An 18,791-nucleotide genomic window follows, 5' to 3' on the forward strand; every position below is an offset into this window, starting at 1 on the left:
CTGAAGACATGATGTAAAAGATTAAGTACTTGGTTTTGTAACGTATTTACCAATTAAAGTCACAAAATATTCCTCATTATTATTCATGCAGGTAATTGAGAAAAAAGACAGTGCAGAAATTAACTTTAAATAAAAAATTATTCCTTCCCTTCCTCCCATTCCCCTATACTCTACAAAATGTTTTCCCTGGGACTAGGCCTTGAAAAGGCCACTACATATTAGTGTGACATGCATTACTGTCTGCGATTAAAAAAGCTAACTTTGTGGTGATTGTAATTACATTATAAAAATGTCCACATGCATAAATCTAAAAAAGGTTGAAAACCTACAGTAAATCTACAATATATTGTTTTACATTTGACCACTGGTTTGTGTTATGTATAAGTCATAGATTTGGTAAAGCATTGTAACAATTTAGGAAGGCATCTAAATCTTTAAATTCTGGATGAATTTTATGTTTTAATCTACAAAATTGCATGAAGGCTAATTCAAGAGACTTCCTATCATTCTAAAATTCCTCAAGCTGGACAAATCATTTTTAGGACACTTTCTTATAAATATCAACCTCTGAAAGCACTTACAATTCCATTTGTTCCACATTTTACGATCTTAACCTACACAGGGCTGACCTCAATTATTCATGGAATATCAAATATGATAGGAAGACAAACCTGAGAGAAACATTTCCAATACAATAGCGTAACTTGCTAAATTCTTCATGAGTACTCTCTGAAAAAAAACTTCTTAAGCCTTTCTCCTCTTTATATTAGCAATGTATTGTGGAAAATGTGCAATTTTATCTTGACATGGAAATATCTCAATGCACGGTGATCTTGCCTGATGAGTTTAGTATTTTCTGCATAACTGTTACAGGAACTTTTATGCGACACTCTTCCATTCTGTTGTAAAGATCAGAAAAAAGCAGCAAACTGAGGGGGAATAGCTTATCGCCAGAGTCCTGGTATCTGAAGGCTTCCAGAGTATGTCGGGTTTTCCCTCCTTCCGACTGTTTGTCTCCATCTTCTTCTGACAGCTCATAAAATGTAGGGTTTGCTGTTGTTAACAGTTGTTGTTTGTAGGAATTTTTTTTTTCTCCAGATTAAAGTCCTATCTCTCCTTAGTTTGCTTCTCTATGCAGTATTTGCCTTGCTCAGTTCCTGCCTGATTGCTGGGTAGAAAAGGAAAAGCAAATATAATGATAAAGTAAAATAAGTGTGTGATTCATTCTTAAGTACTGTGTTCAAACTCACAGTAATAAAAAAATATATATTAATTTTGCATCTTTCACTGCATAGTTCTTTTACTATTACAATGATGGTACTAATTTCTATACAGGTGTATTTATTTTCCCTTTTTGTATACGAAATGCAAACACTGATCATCTGGGCCCCAAAACAAGAGGGCAGTGGAATGAATGCGTACAGGTAATCTAGGGAAACGTGTTCATCTGGTTTTCCATCTAATAACAGACAATACCTCTCCCCATTTTTACAAATAATTTCCATTATATGAAGGAGAGCGCTCCTCCCTGACACCCTAAGCCAAGTAAAGGGCGAGATACTATGGAAAAGTAATTGCCCTCAAGTAGTAAACTGGGTATTTTTAAATTCACATTTTCTAAAAATAACTGTTCTTAAATACTGTTCTAAAGGGGTAGCAAATTTGTGTACTTACCATCAATGAGCTCTTCTTTTAGCTTTGCTAATTCTTTTCTCATTTCATCTAAAATGTCCTAAAATATTAGAGAAAAACAGCAATTAAGAAATTAAAAATTACTGCTAAAAATATTCTTACTGATATAAAATTTTAAGAATGTTATAAAATACAATGTGAGTTTTTTTTTATTTCCAGTCATAATTCTACTACTTGGAAGAGACCAGCTTTGGTAAATTTTGTTTTAATATTATTCTTCCCTTCCCAATCTTTGCTTATTCTAGCCTAGCAAGGTATGAAATAAAGTGCTTTCTAAAACTAAAATGGGCCAGGTGTGGTGGCTCACTTGCGGCCAGGAGTTCGAGACCAGCCTGAGCAGGAGCGAGACTCTGTCTCTACAAAAAATGAAGAATTAGCCAGGTGTGGTGGCCCACACCTGTAGTACCAACTACTCGGGAGGCTGAGGCAGAAGGATCTCTTAAATCCAGGAGTTTGGGGCTGCAGTGAGCTATGATGAAACCACTGCACTCTAGCCTGGGTGATAGAGCAATACTCTGTCTCCAAAAAAAAAAAAAAAATTCTGTCATCCAGTGAAAGGTTTGATTCAGACAGTTTCTAGAAAAGAAAATGGCTCTGCTGCTGATCTTGTCCTCTGGCAGCAGTCTGAGAGGGGATGCAAAAGTTTCAAGGAGGAGGGCGTTACAGTCCAGTGGACGGCTGGCTCCCGGCAGATCTGTCATCTGATTTGAAGGATGGGGATGTCTCAGGAATCACCACAGCTGCCAGACCACGTCTCAAGGAATCTCGGATTTCCCTGGAGGGACCTCAGGGGCTGCCCTGAAGGGTGGGGATGGAGGGGGCGCCCCACGCAGCGGCCCCAGCCACAGGCAGCGGCCGCGCACTCGGAGCAGGGCGGGTCTACAATGGGACGTGCTGTCCGTGTACAACACCCGCCGGATTGCAGAAATTTAGTATGATAAAAATCACATAGAGGAACTCATTAGTGATTTTCAAAGCTTGACTACATATTTAAAATATTTTCAATAAATTAAGTTAAGCAAAATATTAAAATTTTACCCTTTTCTTTGTACTTTTTAAATGTGCCTACTAGAAAGTTTTAAAATGGAAACTATCAATTAGTTTAATTCTTTCATTTTACCAGTGAGGGAACTGAGGCAGTGAGTTATAGAAGTTATTGTATGGACTAACAGATGAATCAAATTCATCTTTAAATTATATCGAAAGTCAAATCTATTCTTTCTTCTACTCCATTACTTCAGATAACCAAGAATTTACCATATTTTCAAGTGTGTTCTTGAAAGTGTTCTATTTTAAAGCATTTTTCAAGAAGAGGGCCATATTCAACACATAGCAACACATGGTCTTGGTTATTAATGACCACATGCTTCCTTTTTAAATTATATATCTCCACTTTGCAAATAGCTTTGCAGAATAAAAATTAAGTTTATCTAAAAAAATATTTTATCTCTTCTGGGAACAGATATTTTAAAACTTACAATCTTACCACCTATTACTTTTTTCTGGAGATATATACATATTAAATATAATGCATAAGTATCTAAAATACGCATAGTATCTTTTTCTTTTTTATAAAACTGAGATAACTGTACACATTGGTTTTGTTACCTGTTTCACCTAACATGGGCAAGTCTTCACAATTCATTATTAAATATTCTTTTTTTTTTTTTTTTTTTTTTTTTTTTTTTTTGTTGAGACAGAGTCTCACTTTGTTGCCCAGGCTAGAGTGAGTGCCGTGGCGTCAGCTTAGCTCACAGCAACCTCAGACTCCTCGGCTTAAGCGATCCTACTGCCTCAGCCTCCCGAGTAGCTGGGACTACAGGCATGTGCCACCATGCCCGGCTAATTTTTTCTATATAGATTTTTAGTTGTCCATATAATGTCTTTCTATTTTTAGTAGAGACGGGGTCTCGCTCAGGCTGGTCTCGAACTCCTGACCTTGAGCGATCCACCCGCCTCGGCCTCCCAGAGTGCTAGGATTACAGGCGTGAGCCACCACGCCCGGCCAAATATTCTAAATTATGATCCCTTGATGGCTACAGAATCCTCACCATATATTTGCAAACTTCTACACAGTATTTTCTTTGCATAAATTCCTGGAAGCGAAACCTCTGAGTTCAAAGGTAAGACATTTATTTTTCAGGCTTTTGTTTTCCTGAACTGTTTCTTAGAAAGCAGAAACATACAAGTGTCTATTTCCTTACATTCTTATCAAAATCAGATTTGTTGGGTCCAATTTTGCCAATACAGTAAGTAAAATGTAGAAGCCTATTGTTTTCTCTACAACTGAAACCATGCACTTATATTTAATCTTTACGCTCTCATACTCATTGGGCCATGGGCCCACTCTCCACCACTGCTGGAACTTTGTATGAATTCACTGAACCAGAAATGAGAATTTGAAAAAAATAATACAGTACTATGCTACTAACTTATATAAAAATATTTTAACTCTGGCCGGGCGCAGTGGCTCACGCTTGTAATCCTAGCACTCAGGGAGGCCGAAGCGGGTGGATCGCTCGAGGGCAGGAGTTTGAGACCAGCGAGACCCTGTCTCTACTAAAAATAGAAAGAAATTATCTGGCCAACTAAAAATATATATAGAAAAAATTAGCCAGGCATGGTGGCGCATGCCTGTAGTCCCAGCTACTCGGGAGGCTGAGGCAGGAGGATGGCTTGAGCCCAGGAGTTTGAGGTTGCTGTGAGCTAGGCTGACGCCGCAGCACTCACTCTAGCCTGGGCAACAGAGTGAGACTCTGTCTCAAAAAAAAAAAAAAAAAAAATTTAACTCTATTCTTTTAAAATACATTCAGGATCCCCGTCAAATATATGCATATGGGACGTTTTAAAAAAAGAAACAAGTACTAGTAAAAGTCACCACCGAGTACGCACCTGTTTCAGCCTGTCGTAGTCGAGTCCTTCGGTCTGGACTCCATTGGCACTGGGCTGTGATAAGGGTGTGGATTTTGGTCTGTACAAATGAAATTTCCAGGACAGGTAAGCAACATTTTTGATACTGAATGAGTTCATAAACACTGGAAGATTGTGTCAACCCAACACCAGATTTAAATACATTTCTTAAATAAAACACACTTTGTGTAAAAGTTAGTTGTCAAAATTGTAGGACTGATTAGAACATAAAGCAGAAAGTATTTTTCATTTTTCTCAGCATTGCAGTTATTTATAAAGAAACTACAGAAAGGTGACAAGATGGTGAGACTTCTTCAGAACAAAGTAGAAGACAGCATTCTTTAGGCATGAGGCAGGTAACCAGGTAACATGTGCATGTTGACCAAGCCGTGATGAAGAGGCCAGCTGAAACATCTGAGGCCCAAATAACATAATCTTGTTTTCTCCTTCTTTTGAAATTTTACATTATCTACTAAATTACCTGGCAAACCAATGGAAGGAAAAATATAAAGACTTGACTATTTTACTCTAACACAAATCAGTTTACAAAGTCTATTATTCCTTGGATTGCAAGAAGAAAACATTTTAGTAAACATGATCTCTTTGTATATATTTTATTCCATTTCAATATCAAAATAAACAAGAATGTTGGAAAAATGATTAATAAGTTAGACCATATGGCTATTTCCCCATGAAGTTTTTATGGAGACACCATTTGAATGGTGTTTCACATTAACTACATTTATAAACTTATTTTGGTTTTAAAAAAAAAAAGGAAATGCCAGACAGAAGCAGATTGTCAATTATTATTGCATTTTCAAAAGTTCAGTTTCCATTAAAATTTTATGTGAAGAAATGTACCTAGTGATTAGGTATATTTTAAGTAGTTTTAAGTTTCAACATCAAATAAGTCAGTCATGGCACCCTCTCTAATTCTGGCAATAAGAGAAAATCCCCAGTGGAAAACCTAGAATTTTAATTGGCACTCCTCTGTTTTCTGGTTTGGTATAGTAAGTCGTCACTCTTTAAGGGCCACAAATCAGTGAAATTTAGAACTATTAGGCAAATCATATGTTTCCAATTTTGCAGAGAACCAATTTTAGAAACCTGAACCAAGACACAACAGGCATAATAACTTTTTCAAAGTTATAATTTCATAGTTCTTGTAGGACATACAAAACTTTAAGCCCATAGTCATTGCTCATGAAGATGAAATACTGACTTAATTTGCTTTAATATCAAAACATATCACTGCTTCAAAGATTGTTATGCATCAAGTCAACCAATTTTACTTCATTAGGTATCTGCTTACATGAATAAGGAAAAGAGTAACTTTCAAAAAATTTCATTCAGTAAGCACTGAGCTTATTAGGGGATAAGAAGATTTACATGAGCTGTATCGTTTCCTCTTGTGAGGATACACGGTCTTACTTTGCTGAGGAGACTACTTAATTCCACAGTCACTTTAGATTTACTGAGACCACAGTATGCACGTCATGGGGTTCTATGTAGAGTCACGTCTAGTGATTATTCTTGACGCACACTGTGTGTTTCACATATTCATGCTATTTATTCCTGTTCTCCAGAATTAAATTATTAATTACCCTGCTTTTCTTTTACTTTTCACATTTAAGTGGCACAACTAGCTAGTTATTTTCTCCTAAGTTATATGAATACCTCTGAAATTCATATGAACAACTACAGTCTGCTACTTAACTGGGCAGGATGTTATCAATAGATCCTTATTTACTAAACAATGCAAAAATTTATTATTTAATAAACAATTGTGGAAACATGCAATTTTTAAAAAATTTAATTCATGCTGACATGCAATCCATCACCACCACCACCACCATGATAATTAACTAAAGGGGGGAACTTTTCATACTGACGGAAAGAAGTAATCACCACTTTTTTTTTTTTTTTAAACAACAAAAAGGTCTATTGACATTATCCCAGGGATATGTGTGAAATGAGTGAGATAACTGAGAAGATTTATTACAAAAAAAAATCTCTGTGTTAAATGCTACTTTTCACTTTTCATACTAGCAAATTTTCTAAATAAGTCTTTTGGTCAGAACAATTAAACCACCTCAAAAAAAAAAAAGGCAGGAAAAAGTATTTCACTATTGCAATATAAACATTTTATGAAGATTTAACTGACTGACAAAATTAGCTTATCAAATATTTTGATTATCAATGGCATGAAAATAATTTTTGAAAACAAGGATGTGGCCAAAGGGTCTGATGGCAGAACGCCCTACTCACTGTGCTAGACAACCCCTCACGCACGCTATAACTTCTCTTCACAGCAGACTTGGTGTGTGCAGTGACACGGATATAGTTCAGTTATTTCTAACCTATGGGTTTCACTATAATTGATAAATGAAGTATGAAGGTTTCTCACAGGTTTTTATTACTTTATAATGAGTGTTGCCTTTAGACACCTGCCTGTAAAATAACTGTACTATAATGTTTAAGTCCCTATTCTGCCAAATTCTATAAATAGCTGAAAAGCATTTGAGGATTTTTCTAATTATCTGTTTTTTTAATTAAGAAAGAAACAGAAAGTTCATATCTTAAGCCTTCTTAATTAAAAAATGGTATAATAGGGCTCATCCTAGAAAACAATTTGCTCAGGATGTTAGATCTTAGGTTGCTAAAGATTCAATTTACTATAAAATATCTAGGAAATAGAAATTTTCCTCAAAGAATGAATTATCCACGGTTGTGGTTGTCATACTGCCCTGCGTTCCAGTAACAAACAGTAAGGGATCTTCTCCACTTTTTAAAACCTTGTCTCATTATCATAAGGAGAACAGCATTTAACAGAAAATGCTGAAGCTACAAATGGCCTAGATAATACATGTGGCCTTAGATTCTCATTCAAGTATTTCTGGTATGTTTACCATTTATATTCATCCTAATCCAACTATAAAGTCATGGCAGGATTTTTGTTAAAGTATTCAAAATAAAGTAAAAAACAAGGGATTCGATCTTCCTAAGTATCTCCGTGGTGATTACCAATCCAGGTAGAAAAAGCTCAGCCCTATCCTGAACATGTTATTTCAAAGTCTCAAATCACAAAGTCACAGCAGGATGATACCTGTGTAATGAATCATAGGACCTGTTGTCAAAAACAATCTGATTTTTCCTTGGAGAATCCCGTCTATGAAGGGGAAAAACCATTTAAAGGAATATACAATAGAACTTTCAAAACTAATTCTCATTATGTTACCATTTTATAGGTTTTCAGTTATAGCAAACAAAACAAGAATTAAAGGACGTCCTTTAACCTTAAAATAATCGTTTTCCCCAATAAAAATCAAGATATTTTAAGACTAATTTTAGTTATGTAAGGATACTATTTATTTGATAATTACAGAAAAAAAAAAGATCATCTCAGAATGGCTACCCTTATAGGCTGTAGGCACAGTAAAACCTACCTGCAAAGACTCAAAAAGTATCAAAAACACAAAGACATTTCTATTAGAGTGAATATCAAGCAACAGACTCAAAAAACATCACAACAATCACTGTAGCTTAAAGTATACAAAATTAACTCTCTTCAGGAAGCATGTAAAGCACTTCCCCCCCATCCTGAATACAAGATTTGTAAGATCTTAATAAAAACCAGAAGAATTCACAAACTTTCCAATGTTATATTCTAGTCATAGTTTAAAGCATTTTTAACTACAACATTCTTGCTTTTACTCTACTATGTCATGTCTTCACTTACGTACAGCATAACACAATATTCTCATGTACATATGGGGTATTAATCCATCTTACCACTAACATAATTTTGACACGGATGTTCAGAAGACAAACAGGTACTTAAACTTTCACTACAGTGGAAGGATGCGGTATACTTAAATAAAAACATAAAGTAGCCAAAATATTTGCTTTCAGAAGGAACAGGGGAGATAACTTAAGAAGAAAAGCAATGTAGTTCTTAGTCTTTTAAACATATTTTTAAAATCTTTTATGGTTTAAATCTGCTTTTGCTGAAATTTTAAGACATATGTATTAGTGGTTGGAGAAAATCTATCAAAAGATACATGAGTGGTCAGGAATAATCAGGTATTTCAGAATTTCTATTTTGGGAAAGGTGAGGAAAGCCACCTAAGAGTTGGGACAGGATTACAATGCACTACTGGATAATGAGAACCAAGATTCAACTAATCCATATAAAATTATTTTCAAAATGGTGACCTTTAGAGTATTTATTAAATTTCTTTTAGAAGTCTGAAAAAGTCTTTCAAAGAATATTTTCTCTTTTACTAAGCGAGAGACCAAACACACCAAGGAGCGTACTATGTGTGAAGAACCTCTTCCACGTCTCTCCTAAGACATGCCTTTTGGCATCAGTGAGGCTTAGCTTTAGGATCAACGGGGAATGTCTACCATGAAGTGGGCTGAACAGCACCATTTACATCTTCAAGGACAAACGGCACATCACAGTTCTGCTCCTGGTTATGTACTCGATAAATCAAGCCTCGTAATACACCACTGAGAAAAACCCAGAACAACCAGTAGAGACGTGTTAGGAGGCCCCCTCAGGTATCTGAGAAATAGATGCGCAATTTTTCTACTCTATTGAAAAACCATGTCCACTAAAAGCAACTCCCTTCTTTCATCTAAAGTCAGACACGATCATCTTTCAGTCACTTAGGAACTAAAAGCTCTTATACATTCAAAAAGATCCGGTTTCTTTGTGGAGCTTAAATAATTACATCATCACCAAATCTTCTTTCCTCCCAGCAGAAAGAATCACACAAAAGCCAAAACCAAATTTAGACTTAGGCTAGCACAGAACAGGTTTGTGATAATGTGAAGTCTACCGGGGACTTTAACGAGGTTTCTACGATTAAAGACACGTTTGCTTTTTATGAGGCACAAATAAGGCAAATGGCTGAAAAAGTAAAGACAAAAAACTCCAGTCTCTAAATACATACCTTTTTTTTCTGGGAAAAATGAGCCCTTTAAACTGTCTCATAGAACCAAGAAAAAGTTTCATCTACGTTAAAGATCTGTGATACAACGTAAATCCAGCCATGATAATTAGTACGCGAGCTAAAGGGACAATGACTTCACCCGACTCTGCCCACCTGTCGCTTACGGAAACCACCACGCACCAGTCTCGTTTCTGGGCACTGTCTTTGCCAACTTGATTATGCTTAGAAGTTTCAACAGAGATAGAGAAATCTTTCTTTACAAAATAAAAGTTTTAGGTTTTATTTTGCTTTCTCTTAAAAATTACAGTCTTTTCTCTCCAGATGATTTTTCAGCTTAAAACATAAGCTGAAACAAGCTTCTTCCAAAAATTGTATTTAGAAAAAGAATCTATGAAGGATGTCACCGAGATTAATCGGGGAAATGTGAATATATACTGTATTAGATAATATTATTGTTCAATGTTAAATTTCTTGAGAGTGATATAATTGTGTAGGAGATGTTCTGGTTCTTTGGGGAAAAGCTAAATTATTTAGGGTGAAGCAACATTTATTTGGGAACTGCTTTCAAACTATTCAGAGGAAAAAAATTGTGGATGTGTAGATAGTTAAGACAAATGTGGCAAAATGTTGACAATCGGTGAACACAGGTAATGGGTATACAGGAATTCTTTCAACAACTTTTCTGTAGTTTTGAATGTGTCAAACAAATTGGGAGGGATTAAGCTATCTTAAAATTTCAGATAATCTAGCTAATAAATGTAGGGTAGGATTTATCAGACGATCACTAGTAAAAACATAAGGAGTCTCAGTGCTTAGCCAATACTAGTGGGATTACCGGTATTTTATGTGCTTCTTGGTATAATTTCTAATCTATCTTCAATTTTTTTCTATAATGGTATTAATTTCTTTTTTGATACAAGTGAAATATAAAACTTAGAGAAAAAATTGGTACCTGGAGATAACAGGTGACTTGCTGCCATTCATTGTGTTTGTTCTTTCCCAAGGTTTTCTTGTTGGTTCTTTAAAAATGAGGACCAAAAGTCGTTATTAAATATCTTATATGCTTCCAGAGTTGTTATAAAACAAATAACAGAATACTAAATGCCATTATAACTGTTCATGTTAGCAATGTAGATAAATAAAAATGTTAAATGTAATTTTAAACGTTAAAATCTGAAAGGATGCTAATTTGTACAATTTCAGACCTTAAAATGAGAAAAAGTTAATAAGGAAATACGACAAATTTCCTAGGAAAAACTCAGATTGTTAAATCTAAATTATTATAATTCTATATACCAGATGGTAAGAAGTTTCCCTAACAAAGACAGGATAAGAATAAGGGTAGGATAATTTTAATTAATTAGGATAGTTTTAATTAATTAGAATAAGATAGTATTACCTATACAATTTTTAATTACTTTTAGTGCTAACGATAAAACAAAAAATATAATTTATAATGTGTTCATGTACTTCAACATTTCATCTAAATCCAAACAGTCCTCTTGGAAAAAAAGATTGAAACAAAATAAATTTCAGAATCATAGAATCCTATTGTACTTCCTTGATTCTTAGACAATACGTTCTTAGGATATGGCAGACAATTCCAGTTAAATATAAAGCAGTTCACTCTAAGCTCTTATTACTATGTAGTGACTCACCGGTTGGCCTTCTATTGTGCCTGAATTGTTTTTCTAACTTGGGCTGACTCACGATGCATCCTCAGCCTCACTAGACAACTGGGCAAACCCAGAAGTGGAACCTCGTCATGGAGGAAAGCATTTGGGCCACGTGAGAGTTAAATCTGTTTACGACTTGGGATCTCACTTCACAGTCTTAACTAACTGCTCTGCTCCGAGCTCCCCCGCAGCCCCTCTACTGGCCTCTGTACATTCTCCCGTGTAGCTTACAGTCTCTTCAAACTAAACATATGCAAAACTAAACTCCAACTCTCCCTGGAGACACTGCTTGTGGTTCTGGATTTCTGTTGCATGCGGGCATCTAGGTGTGAAACCTTGAAGTCATCACTGATCTTGCTTTACTCCTCAATCAATCAATTCCTTCCTTTTTCATGACTTTTTTTATGCCTTCTTTTGTACTCTAACAGCTAACATATTCTCTCAATGACCGCCACGGTGGTGGCAAGTTCTGGAGTCGGCCAGGGGACATCAAATGTTCCCTGGGTTTGGGACAGACAGAATCAGAAACATCCAACAGACACCAGCCTGAGCAGGTAAAAAAGAGGAAAGTCCCCAAAGAAACAGGGACAACTGGGCAGGGAAGGAAACAGTCATCAGGACACTGTCACCCAAGCGGCAGGCAGGAGGAGGAGGCAGTAATCTCAAAGTAGGTAACATGTAGTGAGTGCTACCTTTTAACAACTGGCTGAGGGGTCCTTTTTCAATCAGCCAAACCAGAACCATCTTTTGATCTCAAAAGTGCTCATGTGGTTGTGAGGAAGCGCTGTTCGGTCTGGCTCTGTGGGAGCAGAGACAGTACGAACTCTTCTCTCTAAGGGGCGCCAATGTGTTTCAGGGGAAGGGCTGGGTTCCCTTCGGAGGGTCTTTGCTGGCACCAGTATGGAGCTTCGCAACTGGCCTCCCCCCTCAGTGTTCCCCGATTCCCACGGCACGCTGCTCAAGTGCCACTTCAGTGTGCCTCCAACAGTGTCAGTGGGCTCAACGTCAGCCTAATACTTGTAGGATTAAGTCTAAACTCCTGGCCGTTCATAAAAGGTTCTCGACTTTTTTTTAGTTTCTAGCTCACTTTTCCAATCTATCCCAGTAACATTCCTCAAAAAGAATTCTCCACTCAAGCCAGGCAGTCTACGTACTATTTCCTGGCCTCTTCTCCAACTCCGTCCCTTTGCTCATGCCGTCCTTACTTGCTGAAATAGCATGCCCTGCCTCACTTTGAGCCAACTAAATACTCTCCAAGGCAAAGGAAAATGTCGCTTTTCCCCACAGAGATGACCCAGGTGATTCTATACATGATCTCCCTCTCTGACACAGTACTTAGTAATTCAACACATGTTGCAAAAGATTAACTTTCACTCCTGTGTGTCTCAGCTGGACCAGGAGCTTTTGTGCTCAGGGTCTTTATCTCTCATTTCTTTTTGGCCCTTCAAGTGTCTGACACAAGGCCAATTAAAAAAAAATTGATTGAAATAAATGAAAAAAGAAACCTCCCGCCCTTCTGAATAAATCCTTGATTTTATATCAAGGATTGCATGGCATACACATGCAAGCACACACAAAAAAACTTGTGCTTTAGTTTTTCCTATTTTAAATAAGGGGACGTATATTAGATAAGGCATTAACTTCAGGGAATTCATAAACATCTTAAAATTATGGACAAATCTGTATAAAAATATGATTCTTCCCTGCAGAGAGAAGATCTATAGCTCTTAGAATAGTCTAAAGGTTCTATGACCCCAAAGTATGGTCCAGTTTTAAAATATTTATGGTCCTAATGACAGCATATATAATTAATTTTGGCTTATAAGAAGGAGGATAAAGGTAAAATAACTGGGTCACAAAACAAGTGAATTTTTCATGAAGATAACATAAAATGAAGTCCTTATTCAGAGGAAAAACAAGGTAGGCTGAAGGAAAACAGTTCACAAAGTCATAATGTTAATTATAATATAGCAGTCAGACTACTGAGTAGTCACTATTCAATAATAAGAATGAGGAATTTTTTTGAGGGGGGAATAACTTACAATCACAAAAACAAAAACGGAAGTTTTTTTGTTTTTTTTTTTTAAAGAATACTAGATACAGCTGGTAGTCTCTAAATCAAAATATGTAGGAATTAATATTAACACTTCTCTATAATGGTTTCCTATGGACCATTTTCAGATACTAATTCATCAAATTTATTTATGTTACTTCATTCCAAAATAGATAAGGAGGTAAAAAATAGTTCAGCCCTTAGTCTTTAGTCCAAATGAAGAAATGACATGTGAATGTGTAATGATCTCATATTCTCATCTTGGATATAGTACTCATTAAGTACCTACAGTGAAACATACTTTATATAAGTAACAAATTCTATGCCCAAGAGTTCTCAATGCCAGAAATTTCACTGAATTCAGAAACAATTCCCAAAAGTTTTAAGGAGAATTTTTTAGCTTACAGTTAGAAGATTTATTTCCTTGATTATCAGTATCACCCAAATGAATGGTTAAAATGACAATCTTGTCAACTTGAGAATGTTCTGAAATAAACAGTGCTAGCTAACATGCTCACTTAATTTTTACCCTTAAGAATGAACTATTAAAAATACTTTCCATTCCTTCACTCATTCATTTTAGAGACAGGGTCTCACTCTGTTACTCAGGCTGGAGTACAGTGGTATAATTATAGCTCACTATAACCTCAAACACCTGGGCTAAAGCAATCCTCCTGTCTCAGCCTTTCAAGTAGCCAGGCCTACAGGCACATGCCATCATGCCCAGATAATTTTTTATTTTTTGTAGAGATGGGATCTTGCTATGTTGCCCAGGCTGGTCTTGAACTCCTGGCCTTAAATGATCCCCTGCCTTGGCCTGGCAAAGTACTGGAATTACAGGCGTGAGCCACCATGCCTGGCCTAATAATGTATTTTTCTTGTTTTAGTGAATAACCTCAAATTATTAACAATACACATAAATCAATGCTTTCAATTGTGAACAAATAACTTTAGCATTTTAATGATTCATCAGTCACTTGGTCCAAACATGGGTGAGGGGGGATTTTTAATTGGGGAGTATTACTATTTAGAGAAAGTTTATACAGGTTAAAATATTTCTCTTGAACTTACCAGGTGTACTTATTGAAGAGGCCTTAGAAGTTACAGGCTCTGAATCTTCCTAAATACACAGAAACATTTATGTTAACATCACATCTATCAGAAACCTGTTGCTGTATACATTCAGCGCTTTGTTCTTCCACTTCCAACATTCTTTCTGCCACTCCCCACTTTTTCCTTCCTCCGTCTCTTCTCCCTTCCATTTGGCCTAGACTCTTTCTTTCTCTTACCGCCCTAACATTTCCCGCCTCAGCCTTCCCACAGCTCCTTTCCTCACGTGTTCCACCTCAACGGGAACTTGCACTAGCCAATGCCACCAAGCCAGAGGTAAGACAGGGACAGAGGAATGGCATCAAGGAAGGCCAGATGTTGCCGGGGAAACAATTCCGTTATTTGTTAAACACCAACAGCAGATAAAGCAGGGTTTGCCCAGCTGAACTGGGGCGGGGGGATGAATGTTACATTCTTAAGGGGTATTGCCAATAACCACAGAGCTCCTAGAGGAAATGTATGAAAACTATTCATTTAGTCTAATTCCTTCATTTTACATTAATGGAAGGAAACTGAGATGCTAAGAAATGAAAAAAACGAGTAAAGGGTCTTTCGCTCATTTAAAGAAAGGTAGGCTTAGGAACAGAATTAAACTGCAGGTTTGAACATCAGTGATTTTCCTACAATTCTGCACACTCAATTCGTTACATTAAGAATGCCATTAAAATTTATAAATAACATTCAAAACAAGATACTTTTAACATGTGAATAGTTAAAAAAAAATAAGAAAATAGTTCAAATTGAATAATCTTGTGACACCATGTCGCGAATGAGCTACGCCTGAATTTCACGTAAGGTGCAGGAGACTGTCTGTATCCACTTACACTTTTGTCCTCTTTTTGTTCTGTTTCTATTGTTGATCCCTTTTCAGCAATTCTTCTCCTACAAAGAAAGCAAATCGGTTTGTAAAAATATCATCTAACTCTTGGTATAAAAACTACTCCTTCTCTAAGAGGGAAGAATTGCATCTAGTTGTTCTATCTGGAATAAACTTCACAAAATCTTCTCAATCTGGACATGTGCACCATAAAGAAACTTCTCACCTCCTGGCCAGCAGGGCGCTCATTTCTTCCATTAGGCCACCACCCCCCAGAGGAAGGGGGCCGTTTCCACGACCCGCATCTGCTTTGGATGAGGCCGAGTTCACACCGACGGCACCCCCTCCACTTGGGAGAGAGGCATCCTCCAGCTTAATGAGAATATGCACACATTAAAACTCCTATGTTAGACAACCAAATGTTTGTTACTATAGTACATTCAAAGCAGAAGGATACATCAGCAGTAATTTTAAAAAATACCTAATTTTTAAAACCTTCTTAAGAACCAATAGAGTAATAGCATTGACTTTCTAAATCAGTGAGAGTTTATCAAAATTAACACCACCGGTGACGGGATGAAACAATATGACACATCTCCTCCTCTGTCCAATGAGGACACAACTTTACTTTGGTGGTATGACAGCCAAAAAATGCATAACTTGCATCTAACCCTGAGGACACATCAGATAAGCTAAACTGAAGGGCAGTCTACAAAATAACTATCTTACAGTCTTCAAAAATATCAATATTATTTAAAGAAAGACTGAAGCATTGTCACACATTAAATTACAGAGACATTACAACTAAGTGCAACAGATGAACTAGAAAAAATTGTCGTGAAAGACATTACTGGACTGTAGATGAAATTTGAATGTATGACTATTTATAGATTACAGTATTCTATCAATGTTAAACTTCCTGATTTTGATAATTATACTATGGTCCTGCAGGTGAATGCCCTTGTTCTTACAAAATACACACTGAAGTATTTTGAGCATGATGTCTCTGACTTCCTCCCAAATCATTCAGACAAAAAGTGTATATATTGAAAAGAACATAAACAGATAAGGAACAATAAAGCAAATACTAGTAAAATGTTAACTGTTGATTCCAGATGATGGGTTTATAGAAATTCTTTATAATATTCATGCAACTTTTCTGAAAATTTAAATTATTTCAATATTTGAAATCAATGATGCTGATAACATAGAATTCATAAAATTAGAATCCAACACAGTCAATATTTCAGATATTTAGAATAAGACATATATTTTAAAAATACAATAATTTAGAAATATATTTACCCGTGACACTTTCCTAAGTTTTGCTCCAGCAATTGCAGCTGCAAGTCCAGTTAAAGGGCGATTGTCTTCCGACATGGATCCCGAAAAAAATCCAGATGCAGGGAGGGGAGGGGCAGGAGGCGGTGGAGGAGGAGGGGGTACTTGATTAGGAAGAGGAGGGGGAGGAGGTGGTGGTGGAGGACCAGAGGATGGAAGGGGAGGAGGGGGAGGGGGTCCTGGGGGAGGGGGCAGTGCTACCGGAGCCTGGGCAGGACCCGGTGGGAGCGGTGGAGGGGGTGGAGGTGCAGGTGGTCCCAAGACAATGCCTGAGAGAAAGAAACGTTAAGTAAGAACACCAACAATAGAGCTGAGTGATACTATTTTAAAGTGGAAAGATACGTAGAAGGCCAAGCTAAATTAAATTGACTCAAACATTTATCACTTATTAATGAGTCCAATTTATCATAATGTTTAAAGTCTGAATCAGTTTTAAACAGACACTAAAACAAAAAGGCAAAGTACATATAACTATGTTATGTTAGAGCTTTAGTAGCAGAACTATGCAATAGATCATCTAATTGTTTTCATGGGGATTTGGTAAATAAAATAAATTCTTATAGAATTTGGGAAAGAGGTAAGCATCCCTGAAAAAAAAAAAAAAAAAAAAACTAGTACATACAATGACAGTTAGTACCATTTGAAATAACTGACCAAAATAATCCGTGTAAACCTTAAGTGTTGAGATAGTAAATTCTACGATAATGAAGACATATATTTAGTTGTTCATAGACAAAGTGGCTGTCTATGGACATGAAAGAGGGGTGAGTCCCAGGCTTCAGTATTTTAATAATATTACACATTTAAATGCAATGTGTAGCCAGGGTTGAGAATCACTAAAGTAAAGGAATTTACTAGTATAAAGTAAAACCTCAAAATAACTCTCAGAAATAATTAAATAACACAAAACTTAAGTTCACAGAGTTGTTTTATCCTACAGGATTGGAGGTAGGAAGAGAAATGTTTAAATCACAAAGGGAGTAAAAAATTACAAAGGGAGCGAACACGAATTTATTTAATAACAGAATACTGAAATAGTAGGTATTCCCTTCATGAAGGCTTAAAAGGGGTGTTTTAGGATAAATAAAACGCTATAATCGCACTGGGTGGTAATTGCTAACTTTTTCAGCTTGAGCAGTTGCGCAAGCAGAAAACAAATTGTTCAAAGAAGCGTACAGAGCAACAGACTGTCCACCTTCTGCGGCCGTGAGAGCTGAGTATACAGCAGGCAGGTCATTCAACCTGCCAGGCTGGCTGTGCCTTTCCGGTCCAGTATTAACTTAGTGATACTAAATTGCACATACTAGAATTTTGACTCAACTTTTAAGCAAGTTAAACAATAAAAAAATAGACACAAGCAACAACAAGCCTTATGAATCTTGGGAACTAAATTTTTTTTTTTTTAAAAGAGGAGGTTTAAACCCAGACAATAACACTGTTTAAGTACAAATTTGTTTTCAGCTTCCTTTCTGCAATCTTCCCTAAATCACATTTTTAAATACAAGGGTTGCTAAGCATCTTCTTATTTGTGCACAGAACAAGGTCCTCCTGAATTTACAAATAATCCACTTAGAGATTACATCCTTCCTTCCCGGTTACCATAACAGCAAGGTGTGTGGGGGAGGAGGGACTCACTGTAGAGGATGCTGTTCTCTCAATTATCCCTTCAGCCCACTGCTTCTTGCAATTTTGGACCCTGAAACCCTTTAGGACATATACCAAGCCCGTCGTCCTCTCTACCCTCCTACAAAGTCAGAATGCTCCAGAGTGTTAAGGTAGCACCTGTCCTGAAACTCCAAAATGGGAAGCCCAATATATAAAGGCCCAAGATCAGAAATCAGAACTGTTTCACAGGAAATTCTAGGATGATGTATCTTTTTTTTTTTTTTTTGGAGGCAGAGTCTTGCTCTGTTGCCCTGGGTAGAGTATAGTGGCATCATCTTAGCTCACTGCAAACTCAAACTCCTAGGCTGAAGCAATCCTCTTGCCTTACCCTCCCTAGCAGCTGGGACCACAGGCACATGCCACCACACTTGGCTAATTTTTTCTATTTTTGGTAGAGAGAAGGTCTTGGCTCTTGCTCAGGCTGGTCTCAAACTCCAAACCTCAAGCAATCCTCCTGCCTTGGCCTCCCAGAGTGCTAGGATTGTAAGTGTGAGCCACAGCACTGGGTCTTTTTTTTTTTTTTTTTTAAAGGAAGGGTCTTGCTCTGTCACCCAGGCTGGAGTGCAGTG

General features: G+C 36.8%; 1 protein-coding gene across 1 annotated transcript in view; it reads right to left on the reverse strand.

The window, feature by feature from the left end:
• Positions 1–831: 831 nt before the first annotated feature.
• The window catches only part of ENAH (ENAH actin regulator), a 54,353-nt gene continuing 36,393 nt past the window's right edge, over positions 832–18,791 (reverse strand). Inside the window, exons 6-13 of the mRNA XM_069484609.1 lie at positions 16,522–16,826; positions 15,443–15,588; positions 15,224–15,281; positions 14,361–14,409; positions 10,513–10,579; positions 4,585–4,663; positions 1,675–1,732; positions 832–1,168 (exon numbers count right to left, since the gene is read on the reverse strand). Coding sequence (XP_069340710.1) covers positions 1,131–1,168; positions 1,675–1,732; positions 4,585–4,663; positions 10,513–10,579; positions 14,361–14,409; positions 15,224–15,281; positions 15,443–15,588; positions 16,522–16,826 — 800 coding nt within the window. The 3' untranslated portion in view covers positions 832–1,130. The remainder of the gene's footprint in view (positions 1,169–1,674; positions 1,733–4,584; positions 4,664–10,512; positions 10,580–14,360; positions 14,410–15,223; positions 15,282–15,442; positions 15,589–16,521; positions 16,827–18,791) is intronic.

This window comes from Eulemur rufifrons, chromosome 11 (genome assembly GCF_041146395.1).
Source record: "Eulemur rufifrons isolate Redbay chromosome 11, OSU_ERuf_1, whole genome shotgun sequence".
Lineage (NCBI taxonomy): Eukaryota > Metazoa > Chordata > Mammalia > Primates > Lemuridae > Eulemur > Eulemur rufifrons.